The 20,265-nt window shown below is 42.0% G+C and overlaps 1 protein-coding gene across 2 annotated transcripts; it reads left to right on the plus strand.

Annotated features, from left to right (window-relative positions):
* Nucleotides 1-571: 571 nt before the first annotated feature.
* Nucleotides 572-14,211, plus strand: ZNF140 (zinc finger protein 140). 2 transcript variants are annotated; one of them, XM_052654341.1, is made up of 5 exons: nt 572-705; nt 1,037-1,089; nt 3,183-3,309; nt 3,548-3,646; nt 12,995-14,211. In XM_052654341.1, the coding sequence occupies exons 2-5, from the start codon at nt 1,081-1,083 to the stop codon at nt 14,161-14,163; spliced, it is 1,404 nt and encodes a 467-aa protein (XP_052510301.1). In that variant the 5' UTR covers nt 572-705; nt 1,037-1,080; the 3' UTR covers nt 14,164-14,211. The 2 variants fall into 2 exon arrangements, with proteins under 2 accessions (XP_052510301.1, XP_052510302.1); XM_052654342.1 differs by having other exon boundaries at nt 3,551-3,646.
* The last annotated feature ends 6,054 nt before the right edge of the window (nt 14,212-20,265 follow it).

Here is a 20,265-nt window from a genome sequence, read left to right on the forward strand (position 1 = left end):
CTAGAATAAGGTTCCCTGATTCAGTGGGCCTAATCTCTCCTAACCTTCCCATCACAATACAAAGCTTCCCGCCCTACCTCCCATTCCCTCAGCTCGGAGCTCTGTCAGAGCTTAGTCCTCTGGGTGTGCTCGGGACCGAGCTGTCAGCACCAGGAGGAACCGAGCTTTCGGGGCTCCCTTTGGAGCTTCAGGGTGGAAGCCCGGCTGCCGCCTCTGCTCATGCGGACAGCTCGCCAATCCGGGCTCGGCTTGGGGACGATCGCCGTGGCCGCCCCGGCCGCGGTGGTTGAGCTGCCACACCGGACTCCAGGGTCTGGGAGTCAGAGTCCCTCGGGTAGGGCGGTCCTGCCACTGCCGCCTTCTGGGCTGCAAGTCTTGGAAGCAAACGCAAGGGCTGCAGTCGATTCTGGGAACAGTAGTCCAAGCGTGGATGGCTTGGACGCAGGCTGAAGCCGCAGTGGACCCTGGGAAGTGTAGTTGTTTGAGGCACCGTTCACCTTGTGGGCGCGGGGCGTACTGGGAGTTGTCGTGTGGGGGGCTCTCTGCCCGCGAGGCGCTGAGGCCGCGGTGGGTGCTGGGAAGCAGAGCTGTCTGAGGCCCGCGGCCTGGTCGCGGTCGGTGGCTGAGGCTCCGGAAGGGGCAGTTTGCGGGACTCTGGCTCGGGGTCCCCGTTGCAGAGACAAGAACTGTCCTGTACTGACCGAGGTAGGAGAAGGGCCCGCCCTGCCCGAGCCGGGGTCCGCCGGGCCTGAGGTGACCGAGGGCGGTGGCCTCATCCCGAGCTCTGGAAGTCGTGGCTGCCCAGCCAGCAGCGCGGAGGAGATGCCCCAGCTGCGGCCCCGTTAAAGGCTGCGGCGCTGCGGCCGCGGGTCCGGCCCAGGCTGGGTGCCCCTGCCGCGGCGGGGAGGGAGCTGTCGTGGACGCCCTGATCCTGCGTGACGAGGGCGGTGGTTGCGGAGCGACTGGCCCCCAGCCCGGCCCGGTTCGCCCGCACGGCCCCGCCGGCAGCGCCTCAGCTTCTTTCTCTCCCCGCCAGCTCCGCCCTCCGCCCTGCGTTCTCAGCCGGCCCTGCCCTGAGCCATGTCGCAGGTAAATTGTGCTTCCTTTCTTCTGAATGCAGCTGTGTTTACATAGGCTTTCCTTCTCCTGTAACTCCTACCCCTGTACCTGCCCTGCCTCCCTCTCTCGTGCTTGAGAGGACGTGAGAGGGTTCGCTGGGGGCGCGGCGCTGGGGGCGCGGCGCTGGGGGCGCGGCGCTGGGGGCGCGGCGCTGGGGGCGCGGCGCTGGGGGCGCGGCGCTGGGGGCGCGGCGCTGGGGGCGCGGCGCTGGGGGCGCGGCGCTGGGGGCGCGGCGCTGGGGGCGCGGCGCTGGGGGCGCGGCGCTGGGGGCGCGGCGCTGGGGGCGCGGCGCTGGGGGCGCGGCGCTGGGGGCGCGGCGCTGGGGGCGCGGCGCTGGGGGCGCGGCGCTGGGGGCGCGGCGCTGGGGGCGCGGCGCTGGGGGCGCGGCGCTGGGGGCGCGGCGCTGGGGGCGCGGCGCTGGGGGCGCGGCGCTGGGGGCGCGGCGCTGGGGGCGCGGCGCTGGGGGCGCGGCGCTGGGGGCGCGGCGCTGGGGGCGCGGCGCTGGGGGCGCGGCGCTGGGGGCGCGGCGCTGGGGGCGCGGCGCTGGGGGCGCGGCGCTGGGGGCGCGGCGCTGGGGGCGCGGCGCTGGGGGCGCGGCGCTGGGGGCGCGGCGCTGGGGGCGCGGCGCTGGGGGCGCGGCGCTGGGGGCGCGGCGCTGGGGGCGCTGTCCCGATGTGGGCGGGGTCTGAACGTAGACCGGGCTGTCCCGTTCTCCTTTTGCCAAACGAATTCGATGGAATGAGGAGTGCTTTAGGCTTCTCTCTCCCGCTGCCGTTCTTTCACTTATTCGTCCTGTTTTTATTTATTATTTTATTATTATTTTATTGATTGTTTTCGTTGAGGCTAAATGCTTGGCAGGCAGTTGTGCTTCACAGGGGTGGGGGACAAGAAGGCCAGCCAGTCCAAATTATTCCGTCTGCATGCAGTTTCATTTCTCTGTCCTGCTTTTTTTCATGCTTGTCTCCAAATCCAGAGGCTCTCCAACTTTTGCCTTGAGTCCAGTTTCCTTCTGTACCGCAGATCCCACTGCAGTATATTATATTAGGAAACAGCTTCCTTTATTAGCCAATAATCTATAACAAGTTATAGGGACTTGAATTTTTTTTTTTTTTTTTACTGTAAAATATAACTCTGTCATACCTCTGGAACTGTTACTAGTTTGGAACTTTTAAAAATCCCGTTCATGCCTGATGGCTATGTGGATCACTCAAGTGCTGCAAAGCGGGGGCTTATTATTACCCCAGCCCTGAGGGAAAAAGCTTTAGGTTCCACCCTGGAATGTCCTTATACTTTAGTCTTTATTCTCTTGTTCCCTGACTTTGCTGAAACTGTCTCCAAGTTTCACAGCTATTTCTTCAGAAATGGGGATGCCTGGGATAAACCTGGGTGTCCCTTAAATAGATGCTGCTGCTATATGCTACAACCAGTAGTGACTACAAAGAAATTCTTGTCAAATCATTTTAAAATGTTGTTGGTTTAGTCACTAATGCATGTCCAACTCTATGCAACCCCATGGACTGTAGCCCGCCAGGCTCCTCTGTCCATGGGATTTCCCCAGGCAAGGCTAGTGGAGTAGATTGCCATTTCCTTCTCCAGGGGATTCTCCCAACCTAGGGACTGAAGCCGTGTGGCCTGTGTCTCCCACATTGGCAGGAGAATTCTTTACCGCTGAACCATCAGGGAAGCCCCCGCTAAAGTAGGCTGGTATTAAGGAAAATATACATCCCCTATTAAACATAAAGGGATTGTCTTCATTATTTATAAAGTGTTGTGAGATCTTAAGAATATTTACAGCCAAAGCCAGAAATACATGTTGTTCACATGTATAGTCACAAAATTATAAATTATCTCAGGACAAAGCATATTTTTTTTCTTCAACTACACAATGAAACAAAACAGCTAAGCTCTTACTTATATTCTTAATAATAACTCAGAATACTGAAAACTGTCATTGCACTACTTACGTACATTGTCCACCCTCCACAGTGGACTCATTTCACTCCTTGATCAGGGCCTTTGGGAGTATAGATGCTGGTTGTACAGATGTATGTGTGTCATTTCAGGGGTCAGTGACATTCACAGATGTGTCCATAGACTTCTCCCGGGAGGAGTGGGAATGGCTCCAGCCTGCTCAGAGAGATTTGTACAGACATGTAATGTTGGAGAACTATGGCCACCTGGTCTCACTGGGTAGGTATTTCCTCTCATCTCCTCTGACCTTTAGGATGACAGTTGTGAATCTTGATTATCTGACTGAATATTCCCAAGGAAGGAAAGTTTTTGTTTGTTTGTTTTCTTTCAAGAGGAGGGTTATAACTTCAACTAGTCTTTCGACATCTTTCATACTTATATCTGGCATTTCTAATAATGGCCTCTTTTTTGGTAAGGATTCAAGGACTAATTTTGAATGTATTTCATTTTCCACAAGCAGGTCTTAACATTTCTAAGCCAGATGTGGTTTCCTTATTGGAGCAAGGGAAAGAGCCCTGGCTGGGGAATGGAGATGTAAGCAGAGAGCTATTTTCAGGTGAGTGAGTGAGAAGCTGGTAATGAAGTTTTTTAAAATAACAACCCAAGCAGCCAGTGAGAAAGCAGTACTTTTTTAATATGTTGGATAGAAAGTTTTCCTTGAAAGGTGCCAGAGATACAGGAGGGGACTGTGAGGTCTTGCCCATAAGGAGCCAGTGAGAAAGCAGTGCTTTTTTTATATGTTGGATAGAAAGTTTTCCTTGAAAGGTGCCAGAGATACAGGAGGGGACTGTGAGGTCTTGCCCATGCAAGGAGATCGCTTCACACCTACTTACCTGTCTGCCTTCAGTTCTCTTCTCATCCTTTTCCTCACTTTATTTCTCTTCTCTTTCTTTTTAAAAATTGACATATGTGCTTTTATTGTCTTAAGTTAAAAGGTGTATATTTTTTCCTTTATATTGCTGTTCTAACCCTCCTGAGTGATTCATTATGCTTTGGTTAATTAATGGGTTTATTCCTTCACTAATATATTAACAATATTTATTTTTTAATCTCATTAAGACTTTCTCTTAGGTAGTATGCCTCAGAGAGTAGAAGGCATGGCATAGTGAGATAGTGGGTCTGTAAATAACTTGGTTAGAGGTGCTCAAGTTGGCAGTTCAACAGTTAGAAGAAAGGAATTTCCAGTTGGTGTTAAAGACCTGGGTAATTCAAATAGGGATAGTAGTAACAGAGATAAAAAAGACAGAAAAAGGGTCAGTTTTTGAGAAAATGTAGTGAATTAGCTTGAGATATGCATGGTGTGAGTAGAGGATGGTATTTCCAAGTAGAGAGGTACACAAACTACTGGAATATGTCTTAGAAAAGAATTCAAGTTAGGAATGTAGAAGTGGGAATCTTGTATTAAGGAAAAAATAGAAGCAATGAGATTGATTGAGAAGAGCTTTGAAAGCCTTCTTCATGTTAGGCTGAAATAAAATTGCTGGTGAAGCTCTTTAAAAAATCAATATGGCCATGCTTCACCATTTAAGATTCTGATATAGAAGACCTTTGGAGCCTAAATTGTATGTATTTATGACAGTTTGCATAAGTTCTGTAGTTGATTCTGAAGCCTACCTCTATTGGAAATCTACTGGCCTTTAGAGAGTGGTCCTCTGGAGATAACAGGGGAACACTTACATTTAAAGAGAAGAAGCTAATGGAAGGACTAGTGACAGGACAGAAGATGCCTTGAAAACAGAGTTCTGACTTTGAGAGCAAGACTTTCAGGAGTAAGGACATGGAAAGAGAGTCCTGTATGGCTGAAAGTCACAAGGTGGGACAAGTGCCCAGAGACTTCCTCATCAAAGAATGAATTGAAGAAAAAGCCTCTAATACCACTACGTTAATATAACTCTTGCAATTTTTGTGTGTTCCTTCCAGTACCCCCTTTTTTTGGTGAGTTAAATTTTACTGGGGGCAAAATGAGCACTGCAGCCCAGGAGACAGCACCTCAGATAGTTCTGAGGAACTGTTCCCCCATAAGTTTTTGAAAGGTGAAATAGCTCACAGAAATAAGGCATAAAACATAAACATGCAGCTTAAATTATTATAAGACACCCATGTAACTACCACTCAGGTCGGTAAACACAGAAGTCCTGGGTCCCTAAGAGCTCTTTGGGTGCTCATCCCAGTCACTCCCCACTGCACCCCCTGCAAAGGTAATTAATTTTCTTTAATGATAGTAACTTCCTTGGTTTTCTTTATAGCTTTTTCAACTGTTTGTGTCTCTAGTCACTAGTTTACATCTGTATGTTTGTGAACTTTTTTACAGATAATCATAATATGTATGTTCTAATTTACTTCTCTCAAAATTATAATATTCAGGTATTTTGCATATTGATCTAGGAGTTTGTTTCATTATACAAGTAGATACAACCCAGTTTATCCATTCTGTTATTGACAGCTTCTTGGGTTGTTTGCAGTTTAGGGCTGTTGCAAGTAACATTGCTGTTGTCCTTGGGTCCTGGCACATCCTGGCACAGGGTTCCTGTGGTTTATATCTAGAACTGGAATTGCTGAGCCAGAGGATGATGTGCCTCTTTCACATCATTAGATGATGCCAAAATGTTTTCCAAAGTATTTTTACTGACTTGCACTCCCACAGATACCATAAGTGAGTTCCTCTTGCTCCCCATGTTTATCAACACCATGTACTATTAGATATCATAATCTTCACACCTGTCAGGAGATAGCACACCTGTTAGGAGTGTGTGCAGTGCGAGCTTAATCTAGTTTAAATGTGCATTCTACAATTACTGATGAAGTTCAGCACCTTTTCATATGTTTATTGAGTATTTAGATACCCTCTTTTATGAAGTGCCTCTTAGTTTTTGCTCATTTATTGTATTCTTTTCTTGTTTTGTAGGAGTTAAAAATTTTGGATACAAATCCTTCGCAATTCTATTCACTTCAAATATCTTCTCTTACATGTGACTTACTTTTCCCCTTAAAACCTCTTTTAATGAACAGAAATTCTTAATTCTAGTGCTGTCAGATTCATCAGTCCTTCCCTTTATGAGGTTTTTTTTTTTTTTGGATGTGTTTAAGAAATATTTCCCTACCATGAGGTCATGATGATGTCTTCCCAGATTTTCTTTTTTAAAAGCCTAGTTGTTTTGCCATTCACACTTAGATCCATGGTTCACTTTGGATTTATTTTTGTATGTCACATGACTTAGTGGTCAGTTTTGGTGTCTTCTTTGTTGACATCCATTTCTCAAGGTACCATTTATTGATATGTCTGCCCTTTCCTTCACTGGTTACTCATAAATTAAGTTGTTATATCCTGGGTAGGAAGAGTCAATATTGGGAAAATGACTATACTACCAGATGCAATCTACAGATTCAGTGTGCCCCTATCAAATCACCAATGGCATTTTTCACAGAACTAGAACAAAAAAATTCACAATTCACATGGAAACACAAAAGATCCCAAATAGCCAAAGCAATCTTCAGAAAGTTAAGTTTTTGTGTATGTTTCTGGGTTCCCTATTTTTTTTTCTATTTTTCTATCTTTGCATAAATCAATACAATCAGTTATGGATTTAATACTGGATAACATTTGATTGTATTTGCCTCACCTCATTCCTTTTTTTGCTGAATAATGTCATTTACAGACATCTTGACATTTCACTATATAGTACTTCATTATCATGTATAAAGTATAGGGATATTTTCTATACAATTGGAATATTTTCACATCAGAATAACAGTTTTCCCTAATTTTGTTTTAATGCGGTATCCATATATAAATGATTCATAAATGTGTTTATAACTGGATTGTCTTTTCCCTGTGGGATGATGAAATGTTCGTCTATGTCCTGTAACTCTGAGTTGTAACTTTTTTTTAAATATTAAGACTTTGGGTCTTATTTAAATCCTGTTGAGATATTAACTTTATTTAAGCAGGCTGTCAATATGGGTAAGTTCTAACCTGTTTTCTCTGTACATGGTTCCAACGACAGTCTGGTTTTCAAAGCCTTTGCAGGTCTATTTCATTTGTCCCCATAAGCACCTCTTAGTGGCCTTTCTGGAACTTAGACAGTGGGTTCAGCTTTAGGTGTGCTATTTAGGGTCAGATCCATGCATGCACAGCTCAAGGATGAGCCCAGAATTTCATACACAACTTCACGAGATCACTTTCTTGAGCTCCTTTTTTCACAATCTCCCCTTTCCTTTTTGACTCCCAGGGCCCCCTCTTTCAGGTCTTCTGGATAGAAAGGTAGACCTTTAGGTTCCCCTCTGCACTTCTGTAACTTTGTCTGCCTCTGTAGCCATGCAACAAGGGGACAGAGGCAAAAAACAAGGTGAGGGGTATTACCCCTGTGCTCTTAGGACGATAGGTTTTTCTGCTGAGGGAGGAAATGTTACTCTGCCTTGGAGTGTTAATTGCCTATATGGCCATCACTGCTGCAGCATGCTTTGGGTTTGAGCAGATGAGAATGGGAAATGAACAAACAATAAGATTTCTCTGTATGGCTCCCCTTTCCCATTTATAAGATAGAAATAAAGGCTTCTCTTGGAGCTCTTTACCTGTTCCCCAGTTTTTGCTTTCAGGTTGCATTTGACTTTAGGCCTGGAGAGAGTAGAGATGGGAAAAAATACAAGAAACTCACCACCAGTTGTGTTACTTTGTGTTCTGACTTCCTTCTGCAGTCAGGTTGCTACCATTTACCTTTCAGAGTACTCAGCTAGCTCCTTTATGCACTGTTCATGGTTTTCACTTGTACTTAGTGGGAGAGCCAGTCAGAGTGTACTTAGTCCATCTGTACACGCTGGGAGCCAGTCATATTTTATAAGTGAAGGAAAAAAAACAAAACAGAGTTACAGCATGCGTAAAGATCATACTAATAAAGTGAGAGGATGAGGCTCAGTTTAGATTGAGCAAAAGTATAAAGTGTAAGAGGAAAATGGTGGGAATTAAGGATGGTTCTGGAAAGCACTGGTCAGATCATGCAGGTATTTTACAGGCTGTATTAATGAACTTAGAGTTCATCCCTAGGCTAATAGGGAGTCATCCAAAGATGTTAGGCAAGCGAGCACTTTAGTGACATCCTTCTGGCTGAAGTTTGGGAAACAGATTTATTGGAAGCAAGCCTAGGAAACAGGATAGCCATTTAAGAGTTGTTTCCATAACCTAATCTAGATGTAATCATTACCTGAACCATGGAGGTGTCCAGGGAATGGAAGAAGGTATACAGATGGCAACAAAGTAAGGAAGTAAACTCAGAAAGACCCAGTGATTGACTAGATAAATGACATGACGATGACTGAGGAATTGTGATTGACATCACTTTTTTGGCTGGTATTATTATTTCTTGGAAGAAAAAAAGGATGAGCAAGTTTGAAGAAAGAAAGGTTATATCAATTTGTAGCTTGCTAAATTTTGGATCTTTGGGTTACTCAAGTATATAAATTCAGTAGGCAACTCAGTATCATAGTCTAGATCTTAAGAGAGAGATCACAGTGCTTCTCAAATTTTAGTCCTCTGGATTGTTTTAAAACATACTTCCAGGCCCCTCTCCAGAAATTTTGAGTCATTAGGTTTGGGATAGAACTCAAGAATTGACATTTTTAACAAGCCCCCGTGATACTGATGCTGAGTTAAAGTACACATTTAGGAGTTACCGGTACAGCTTCTCAAGATTTGCATTTTCTTTGTAAAATCTCCATACCCCTGTTGTTGAATTTATTCTTAAGCAACTTCTTAAAGTTTCTTTTCTAAGAAGTTATATTGCTTTTCTATAAGAATGCTAATGACTTTGTATATTTATCTCTCAGTCTTTACTGTAGCATTTTAATAATATCTTAAACTTTCCCTGCAAATAATATAATGATTTTTCTATTAATTAATAAACTTTATTTTTCAAAAAAGCAGTCTTAGGTTCACAGCAAAGCTGAGTGGAAAGTACAGAGTTCCCCTGCCCATTCCCACCCTTGCCTGGTCTTCCTCACTGACAACATCCACAGTTCAGTTCAGTTCAGTGGCTCAGTCGTGTCCAACTCTTTGCGACCCCATGAATCGCAGGACGCCAGGCCTCCCTGTTCATCACCATCTCCCGGAGTTCACTCAGACTCACGTCCATCGAGTCGGTGATGCCATCCAGCCATCTCATCCTCGGTCATCCCCTTCTCCTCCTGCCCCCAATCCCTCCCAGCATCAGAATCTTTTCCAATGAGTCAACTCTTCGCATGAGGTGGCCAAAGGACTGGAGTTTCAGCTTTAGCATCATTCCTTCCAAAGAAATCCCAGGGTTGATCTCCTTCAGAATGGACTGGTTGGATCTCCTTGCAGTCCAAGGGACTCTCAAGAGTCTTCTCCAACACCACACTTCAAAAGCATCAATTCTTCGGTGCTCAGCCGTCTTCATAGTCCAACTCTCACATCCATACATGACCACAGGAAAAACCATAGCCTTGACTAGACGGACCTTAGTCAGCAAAGTAATGTCTCTGCTTTTGAATATGCTATCTAGGTTGGTCATAACTTTTCTTCCAAGGAGTAAGCGTCTTTTAATTTCATGGCTGCAGTCACCATCTGCAGTGATTCTGGAGCCCAAAATAATAAAGTCTGACACCATTTCCACTGTTTCCCCATCTATTTCCCATGAAGTGATGGGACCGGATGCCATGATCTTCGTTTTCTGAATGTTGAACTTTAGGCCAACTTTTTCGCTCTCCCCTTTCACCTTCATCAAGAGGCTTTTTAGTTCCTCTTCACTTTCTGCCATAAGGGTGGTGTCATCTGCATATCTGAGGTTATTGATATTTCTCCCGGCAATCTTGATTCCAGCTTGTGTTTCTTCCAGTCCAGCGTTTCTCATAATGTACTGTGCATAGAAGTTAAATAAGCAGGGTGACAATATACAGCCTTGACGTACTCCTTTTCCTATTTAGAACCAGTCTGTTGTTCCATGTCCAGTTCTAACTGTTGCTTCCTGACCTGCATACAGATTTCTCAAAAGGCAGGTTAGGTGGCCTGGTATTCCCATCTCTTTCAGAGTTTTCCACAGTTTATTGTGATCCACACAGTCAAAGGCTTTGGCATAGTCAATAAAGCAGAAATAGATGTGTTTCTGGAACTCTCTTGCTTTTTCCATGATCCAGTCGATGTTGCCAATTTGATCTCTGGTTCCTCTGCCTTTTCTAAAACCAGCTTGAACATCTGGAAGTTCACAGTTCAAGTATTGCTGAAGCCTGGCTTGGAGAATTTTGAGCATTACTTTACTAGCACGTGAGATGAGTGCAATTGTGCAGTAGTTTGAGCATTCTTTGGCATTGCCTTTCTTTGGAATTGGAATGAAAACTGACCTTTTCCAGTCCTGTGGCCACTGCTGAGTTTTCCAAATTTGCTGGCATATTGAGTGCAGCACTTTCACAGCATCATCTTTCAGGATTTGAAACAGCTCAATTGGAATTCCATCACCTCCACTAGCTTTGTTCGTAGTGATGCTTTCTAAGGCCCACTTGACTTTACTATCCAAGATGTTTGGTTCTAGATCAGTGATCACATCATCATGATTATCTGGGTCGTGAAGATCTTTTTTGTACAGTTCTTCCGTGTATTCTTGCCACCTCTTCTTAATATCTTCTGCTTCTGTTAGGTCCATACCATTTCTGTCCTTTATCGAGCCCATCTTTGCATGAAATGTTCCCTTGGTATCTCTAATTTTCTTGAAGAGATCTCTAGTCTTTCCCATTCTGTTTTCCTCTATTTCTTTGCATTGATCGCTGGAGAAGGCTTTCTTATCTCTTCTTGCTATTCTTTGGAACTCTGCATTTAGATGCCTATATCTTTCCTTTTCTCCTTTGCTTTTTGCCTCTCTTCTCTTCACAGCTATTTGTAAGGCCTCCCCAGACAGCCATTTTGCTTTTTTGCATTTCTTTTCCATGGGGATGGTCTTGATCCCTGTCTCCTGCACAATGTCACAACATCCACAGTATTACATTTTTCACAACTGATGAACATACCTTGACATATCATTATCACCCTAAGTCCATAGTTTACCTTAAAGGTTCTTTCTTGGTGTTGTACATTCTGTGCATTTTGACAAATGTGTAATGACATGTATCCATAGGTTAGTATGATACAGAATAGTTTTACTGCCCTAAAAATTCTTATTCTCTGCCTACTCATCACTCTCTTCCCCCAACCCCTGGCAATCATGGATCTTTTTACTGTTTCCATAGTTTTTCCTTTTCCAGAGTATCCTATAGTTGAATTCATAGTATTTAGCTTTTTCAGATTGGCTTTTTTCAGTTAATATTATGCATTTAAGGCTTATTCCTTTATACCTTTTCATGGTTTGATAGCTCATTTCTTTTTAGTGCTGAGTAATATCCCATAGTCTAGCTGTATCATGGTTTTCCATTCTGTTACTAAAAGACATCCTGTTTCTAAGTTTTGACAGTTATTAATAAAGCTGCTGTAAACTTCCATGTGTAAGTTTTTGTATGGACATGTTTTAATTATTTGTGTAAATACCAAGGAATGTGATTGCTGAATTGTATGGTAAGAGGATGTTCCATTTTATAGAAATCTGACAAACTGTTTTTCAAAGGCCTGTGCTATTTTTCATTCCCACCAGCAATGAATAAGAGTTCCTGTTCCACATCCCTGTCAGCATATGTTGTTAGAGAATTGAATTTTGGCTATTTTGACAGGTGTGTAGTGGTATATCATTTTAATTTACAATTCCTTAATGACATATGATGTTGAGTATCTTTTTATATTCTTACTTGCCACCTATATATCTTCTTTGGTGAAGTATTTGTTCATGTCTTTTGCCTATTTTTAAATTGGGTTGTTCATTTTCTTATTGTTGAGTTTTAAGAGTTCCTTGTATATTTTGGGTAGTAACTCTTGTCAGATATGTATTTTTCCAAATATTTTCTTTCAGTCTTTTCATCCTGTCTTCTTACTCCCTTGACACTGGCTATTTCAGAACAGAGGTTTTTAATTTTAGTGATGTCCACCTTATCAATTACTTCTTTCATGGATTGTGCCTTTGATGTTATATCCAAAAAGTCATCAATATAACTAACATCATCTAGGTTTTCTCTTTTGTTATCTTCTAGAAGTTTTATAGTTTTGTTTTACATTTATTTCTGTGATCCATTTTGAGTTAATTTTTGTTAACAATGTAATCTGTGTCTAGGCTCGTTTTTATGCATGTGGATGTCTAGTTGTTCCAGTACCATTTTATGAGAAGGCTGTATTTGCTTCTTGTGTTGTCCTTGCAATTTTGTCAAAGATCAGCAGACTATAATCATGCAGATCTGTTCTGCGCTCTCTCCTCTGTTCCATTTATCTCCTTGTCTAGTCTTTCACCAGTGCTGCTCTATCTTGATTACTGTAGCATTACAGAAGTCTTGAGGTCAAGAGTCAGTCCTTTGACTGTTGTTCAGTGTTGTGTTAAGTATTCTAGGTCATTTTCTTTTTTGTATAGAGTCCATTTGTTGAGATCTGTGAAATAACTTGCTGGGATTTTGATTGGAATTTTGTTGAATCTGTGTACCAAGTTGGAAATAATTTTAAACTTCCAGAGTTGCAAATGCAATTGTCATTTTCAAGACATTCTGACAGCAAATAAAGTTTAAATAGAGGTGAAGATGATTAACCACCTATCCTTTACAATTATTTATCTTCCTAATAGTTTTGTTTTTCCCTCACCTTCAATTACTTATTTTTAGTCTCCTAATTCACCTACATCTTTCTTATTTAATGTCTTCTGGACATGACAACTATAAAAGTCATGCAATGCTAAGATTTTTTTTTTCAATATAATTCTCATTTTAAAATGGAAGAATGGCTTTTATGTTACTCAATACAAAAAATTTAAAAAAATTTGCTTTGCTTTTTCAGCTTCAAAGTCAAATGTTGAGATCCAAGAGTTTTCTCCAAAAAATGTCATATTAGAAGATGATTCATCCCAGTACTTGATAATGGAAAGATTTCGAAGCCAAGGCTCTGAGTATTCCAGTTTTAAAGAAGGCTGGAAATGTGAGGGTGATACTGAGATGCTGCAGGGAAATCAGGGATGCATCAGGCAAGTGACAGTTCCCCATCAAGAAGCCCTGTCTCAGCATGTGAATGTCAGTACTGTGGAGAGACCCTATGGATGCCATGAATGTGGAAAAACTTTCAGTCGGCGCTTTTCCCTTGTGTTACATCAGAGAACTCATACTGGAGAGAAACCATATGTATGTAAGGAATGTGGGAAAACCTTTAGCCAGATCTCAAACCTCGTAAAACATCAGATGATACATACAGGAAAGAAACCCCATGAATGTAAAGACTGTAATAAAACATTCAGTTACCTTTCTTTCCTCATTGAACACCAGAGAACACATACTGGGGAAAAACCCTATGAGTGTACTGAATGTGGAAAGGCCTTTAGTCGTGCCTCAAACCTCACTCGACATCAGAGAATTCACATAGGAAAGAAACAGTATGTATGCAGGAAATGTGGGAAGGCCTTTAGCAGTGGCTCTGAACTCATTCGTCACCAGATTACACACACTGGAGAGAAACCTTATGAATGCATTGAGTGTGGGAAGGCATTTCGCCGTTCTTCACATCTTACCCGTCATCAGAGTGTCCATACCTCCAAAACCCCCTATGAATGTAATGAATGCAGTAAAGCTTTCCGTTGCCACTCCTTCCTTATCAAACATCAGAGAATTCATGCTGGAGAAAAGCTCTATGAATGTGATGAATGTGGTAAAGTTTTCACATGGCATGCATCTCTTGCACAACATATGAAAATTCATACTGGAGAAAAACCCTACGCATGTACTGAATGTGACAAAACCTTTAGTAGGAGCTTTTCCCTCATTCTACATCAGATAACTCATACTGGAGAGAAGCCCTATGTATGTAAGGTATGCAATAAATCCTTCAGCTGGAGCTCAAACCTTGCTAAACATGAGAGAACACACACTCTAGAGAACTCCTATGAGTATGAAAATTCATTTAATTACCACTCATTCCCTACTGAACACCAGGGAATTCACATGATAGACAAAACCTAAAAATCTATAGATTTTTTTTTAAAAAAAGTAGTTAATGCCTTACTTTGACTTCAGTGAACTCTTGAAAAGAAGCCTTATGTGAATATGTTGTGATTAAAATGTGGTCTATGCTGTAGTCAGTATTCTGGAGAAAACCTCCAGGAATATTTGGGAAAGCCATTAATAGCTGCTCATTCTCTTTTATAACAATAGAAGATGAAATCAATCAGTATTGAGAAGATTCTTCATCTGGTGGTGGTGGTGGTGGTGGTGGTGGTAGTGGTGGTGGTTTAGTCACTAAGTCGTGTCCAACTCGACCCCATGGACTGTAGCCTGCCAGGCTCCTCTGTCCATGAGATTTCCCAGGCAAGACCACTGGAGTGCTTTGCCATTTCCTTCTCCAGGGGATCTTCCTGACCCAGGGATCAACCCTGCATCTCCTGCATTGCAGGCAGATTCTTTACCACTGAGTCACCAGGGAAGCCTGTACTTTTTCCTGGAGATCGGAAAATTCATAATGAAAAAAAGTCAAACACAATAAGAAATTTTAAAATACTCTTCCTAAGGGGGGGGGAAGCAACCCTATAAATGAACTTAACATAGGGTGACTTTCTTCAGTATTTCAAACCTACAGAATTATCCTTGGGAAAAACCACCATTATAATGAGTGCAGCAAAATCTTAGAGTTCTAAGAAGTTATACTGGACAGAATTGATGTGGGAGGTTTTTTTTTTTTAATGGGAATGTTTGTTTTGGCTTTTTCAAAAAGCAAATTCATAAAAGCTATGAATAAATCTTTTGATTTATAGTAAATTAAATGTGGTACTGGCTGAGTTTGTTTCTTCACAGCAAGTGTGATTATGAAACTGCAACTATCACAATATTGACATCAGCAAGAGTAGCATGCTTTTGTAAACATTATAAAGACATAGAAGCATTTTTAGTTATTTTATGGTTTTAACTTTGAGTCAGAGTTTGGACCTAAGATTATGATAATTCATGTTTACCCTTGAATCTGACTAGATGTCTTAATCAGTCTGAAATAACTGTAAATAAGGTACATCAGAGGAAAATGCCAAGGTTTTCCTCTTTTGCTCCAATTACAGTAAGAACATTTCTTTTGTAATCACATTTGTCTAATCAGATTGTTTTCATCTCCACATATACCTGCCCATTCTTTATTCTCCCATTTTAAAGATTGTGTTATCTTTGAGGCATCTGACTGCCTCCTAAGAACTTCTCTTGCATTTAGTACACGAAATACGTGATTAGCACTCGGATACGTGCTTCATTCAGAGAAGGTGATGACACCCCATTCCAGTACTCTTGCCTGGAAAATCCCATGGACGGAGGAGCCTGGTAGGCTGTAGTCCATGGGGTCGCAAAGAGTCAGACACGACTGAGCAACTTCACTTTCACTTTTCACTTTCATGCATTGGAGAAGGAAATGGCGACCCACTCCAATGTTCTTGCCTGGAGAATCCCAGGGACGGGGGAGCCTGGTGGGCTGCCGTCTCGGGTCACACAGAGTCGGGCACGACTGAAGTGACTTAGCAGCTGCTATGTCTGACTCTTCGCGACCCCATGGACTGCGGCCTACCAGGCTCCTCTGTCCATGGGATTTGCCAGGCAAGAGTACTGGAGTGGGTTGCCATTGCCTTCTCCAGGACTTAGCAGCAGCAAGTGCTTCATTAGTGCATATTTTTTCATGTTCTTTCACAAGATGAGAGCTAGATACTTCTTTTCCACTCAATGTAACAACAAAACACATAGCTGCTGTCTAATATTTACTTTTCTAGAACCATTCAAAACCTCAAACTATTAGAACAGCTCCACTCTATAAACCCCCATTTTCCTATAGTAGTGGCCAATATGATTAATTTCCCTCGCACCCTGTGGCAGTCTTTGATGAACAAGAATATATTTGTCATCTCAAATATATTTGTAACATTCAGAGGTATGACCATAAACTTCTCCCAGGAGGAATGAGGGCTGATTAAACCCTGCTCCAAATTTTTGTATGGGAATGTAATGATGGAGGGCTATGGGAATCTGGTCTAAGGTGGGTACTATTCCTCCAAATTCAGAATCTGAATTTAGGAATCTGCCTTCTCCATAGGAAATATCAGGACGTAAGCTCCAAGTCGCCTGGCTGAATTTGTAGTCCATGTTCTTGAAGTAATGTTTTAAATTGGTACAAGTTGGAAGTGGCATGCATTCTGCTTTGGTTCTTCTACTGCTTCTCTTCCCTAGGATCTAGGAAAACCATAATATTTCAAAATATCTGTTTTCTCCTTATAGGCAGGACTTTCTATTTCTAAACCAAATATGGTCTCCTTATTGGAGCAAGGGAGAATGAAGAATAATGGAAAAAATGGGAACAGGCCTATGCTCAAGTGAGGGAAGGGCACTTAGGAACAGAGTGTCTTTGCAGGCCACCACAAAGTCAGTTCACCAGATATGTTGCTTGAATAATTTTGTAAAAAATAACAACTTTCCCCCCAAATTTACTTCATGCAGCATCATTCTGAACTACATAATTCACCCAAAGTTCCTCTTGTTCTTTGTGGTAAAATACTTCAGAAAATAAGAACTATGCTATTGTTTTTCATTTAATTAAAGTACAGATAATGCATCAAATACATTAAAATATAGTTATTTCCTAAATTATACAATAAAAGATACGTCAAAACACTGAAAAGAAAGTGAAAGTTTGGATATTTTCATTTATATAGTATGCTTTCTTTGTCATAGCAGTGCAGTGCTGGCAATGTTGCTTTCACTCAATTTCAGTACAGAAATCTGTGTTACATCTTTCCATGGTTAACATAACAATCTTTTTTTTTTAATAAGCTATTGCAGAGGTAGCAGAAGACTAAAAGAAAAGCTTCTTGTTTTTCAAGATGAAATTCAGTAACAATGGCCAGCCAAACACAAGATAGAAAAGAAAATGGCAGAAATAAAGTATATGTTGTACTTTAAATTACTCGTATATTATTTCAGTTCCAATTTGTTTGACAAAGAAACAATAGTGACATATAGTGTGACCATCTCAATACATGTGAAAGGGTAAACATCCAAAATGAACATTTTAATCTATGTAGTACAAGGAGTTTGTATTTCATATACACAATTATCTTAGGTTTGCATACTCAAAAGATGTGAAACACCGGAAGGAAACCATTGTAGCTCTGAAAGAGTTACAATATTTTTATTACTCTGTTGTCATGATTATCCAATTATCCATACTAAAACAGAGACAGAGGAGAGAGAAGGGAAAAAAGATGAGTGTAAGGCACAGACATTTAGGACAAACAAAAGTTCCAACATATGTGTAGTTATAGTCTTTTAAGAAGAGAGAATGACAGAAGAAATAGTTGAGGAATTCACTCAAGAATCTTAGAAATGATGCAAGATAATCTACAGATTCAAGAAGCTGAGCAAATTCCAAGCAGGCAACTATGCACATTGTAATAAAAAGTAAAACCTGGTTATCTAAAACTGGTATGGGGTAGGAGAGATTACCTTCAAAGGAGCAACAATAAGACTGAAAACTTCCTCCTCAAATGATATGATGGAAGTCAGATGATAATGAAACAATGCCTTTAAAGTGCTGAAAAGGAAAAAAACCAGAGGTCAAATTGCCAACATCCGTTGGATCATAGAAAAAGCAAAAGAGTTCCAGAAAAACATCTGCTTTATTGACTACGCCAAAGCCTTTGACTGTGTGGATCACAACAAACTGTGGAAAATTCAAGAGATGGGAATACCAGACCACCTGACCTGCCTCCTGAGAAATCTGTATGCAGATCAAGAAGCAACAGTTAGAACTGTGCATGGAACAACAGAAAGGACTATGTCAAGGCTGTATATTGTCACCCTGCTTATTTAACTTATATGCAAAGTACCTCATGCGAAATGCCAGGCTCGATGAAGCACAAGCTGGAATCAAAACTGCCAGGAGAAATATCAATAACCTCAGATACACAGATGATACCACCCTTATGGCAGGAAGCAAAGAAGAACTAAAGAGCCTCTTGATGAAAGTGAACAAGGAGAGTGAAAAAGTAGACTTAAAACTCAACATTCAGAAAACTAAGATCATGGCATCCGGTCCCATTGCTTCACGGCAAATAGCTGGGGAAACAGTGGAAACGGTGAGAGACTTTATTTGGTGGGGTAGCGCGGGGGCTCCAAAATCACTGGAGATGGTGACTGCAGCCATGAAATTAAAAGATGCGTGCTCTTTGGAAGAAAAGCTATGACCAACCTAGACAGCATATTAAAAAGCAGAGACATTACTTTGCCAACAAAGGTCCATCTAGTTAAAGCTATGGTTTTTCCAGTAGTCATGTATGGATGTGAGAGTTGGACTATAAAGAAAGCTGAGTGCCGAAGAATTGGTGCTTTTGAACTGTGGTGTTGGAGAAGACTCTTGAAAGGCTGTTGGACTGCAAGGAGATCCAACCAGTCAATCCTAAGGGAAGTCAGTTCTGAATATTCATTGGAAGGACTGATGCTGATGCTGAAGCTCCAATACTTTGGCCACCTGATGTGAAGAACTGACTCACTGGGAAAGACCCTGTTGCTGGGAAAGATTGAGCACAGGAGGAGAAGGGGATGACAGAGGATGAGATGGTTGGATGGCATCACTGACTCTATGGACATGAGTTTGAGTAAGCTCCAGGAGTTGGTGATGGACAGGGAAGCCTGGCATGCAGCATCCATGGGGTCACAAAGAGTTAGACACAACTGAATTACTGAACTGATACTGATACCAATCTAGATTTCTATACCAACCAAAAAATCCTTTAAAGTTGAAATAAGGATGTTTCAGATAAAGAAAAATGGAGGGAATTTGTGTAGCACAGCTATGACTAAAATAATACAATGAGCTCTTCAGGCAGTATGAGCTGATCCTAGATGGAAACTTGCAATACAGAAGTATTGGGAAACTAAGGCCTATGGTCCAAATCAAGGCCTGTGAGCTAATAATAGATAATATTTTAAATGGTTGCTTTAAAAGATGAATATGCAAGAAATATAAATGAATTTGACACAGTAGTTTGTAGTTTAAAATAAACATGAAACTAGAGAAGCATGATAATTAATACATGGTAAGAAAAGTTATGACCAACCTAGATAGCATATTTAAAAGCAGAGACATTACTTTGCCGACTAAGGTCCATCTAGTCAAGGCTATGGCTTTTCCAGTAGTCATGTATGAATGTGAGAGTTGGACTGTGAAGAAGGCTGAGCACCAAAGAATTGATGCTTTTGAAGTGTGGTGTTGGAGAAGACTCTTGAGAGTCCCTTGGACTGCAAGGAGATCCAACCAGTCCATTCTGAAGGAGATCAACCCTGGGATTTCTTTGGAAGGAATGATGCTAAAGCTGAAACTCCAGTACTTTGGCCACCTCATGCGAAGAGTTGACTCATTGGAAAAGACTTTGATGCCGGGAGGGATTGGGGGCAGGAGGAGAAGGGGATGACAGAGGATAAGATGGCTGGATGGCATCACTGACTCAATGGACATGAATCTGAGTGAACTCCGGGAGTTGGTGATGGACAGGGAGGCCTGGCGTGCTGCGATTCATGGGGTCGCAAAGAGTCGGACACGACTGAGCGACTGAACTGAACTGAACTGAACTGAAGAGGGGATGGATGGAGTGTAAGATTCTAGCCAGCATTGGGAAAGTGGTAAAAGTACTTGTTCGGCTCTCTCTTGATCTAGGGGCCAATTAAAAAGTATATTCTACTTGAGAAAATTCATTAAGCTATACATATTTCTCTATTATGTTTCAGTAAAAAAAAGTTTTTGTAAGTCTCCCAAAAGATTATTAAGCTTCAACTTTAAAACAAGAAGTTACTACAAGAATTCCATATTGTCTTAGAAAGCAGCAACCTATGCTTCAGGGCACTTAAGATACCCACACAGAGTTAAGGCTGGGTCAAGTTTTGTTACTGAGAAATGACTTCAAAGAGTTTTCTATTGAACATTATACAGTACGTCTCAGGACAGGAAACTTGTTAAGTCCTTCAAAGAAATTTCAAAGCAAAAAGGCAGGAGACCTTGGAGACTGGGTGTTAATGACTTGGGAGAAAGAGAACACGTCTTCAGTA

The sequence above is a fragment of the Budorcas taxicolor genome, chromosome 17, assembly GCF_023091745.1.
Source record: "Budorcas taxicolor isolate Tak-1 chromosome 17, Takin1.1, whole genome shotgun sequence".
In the NCBI taxonomy this organism is placed as follows: Eukaryota; Metazoa; Chordata; class Mammalia; order Artiodactyla; family Bovidae; genus Budorcas; species Budorcas taxicolor.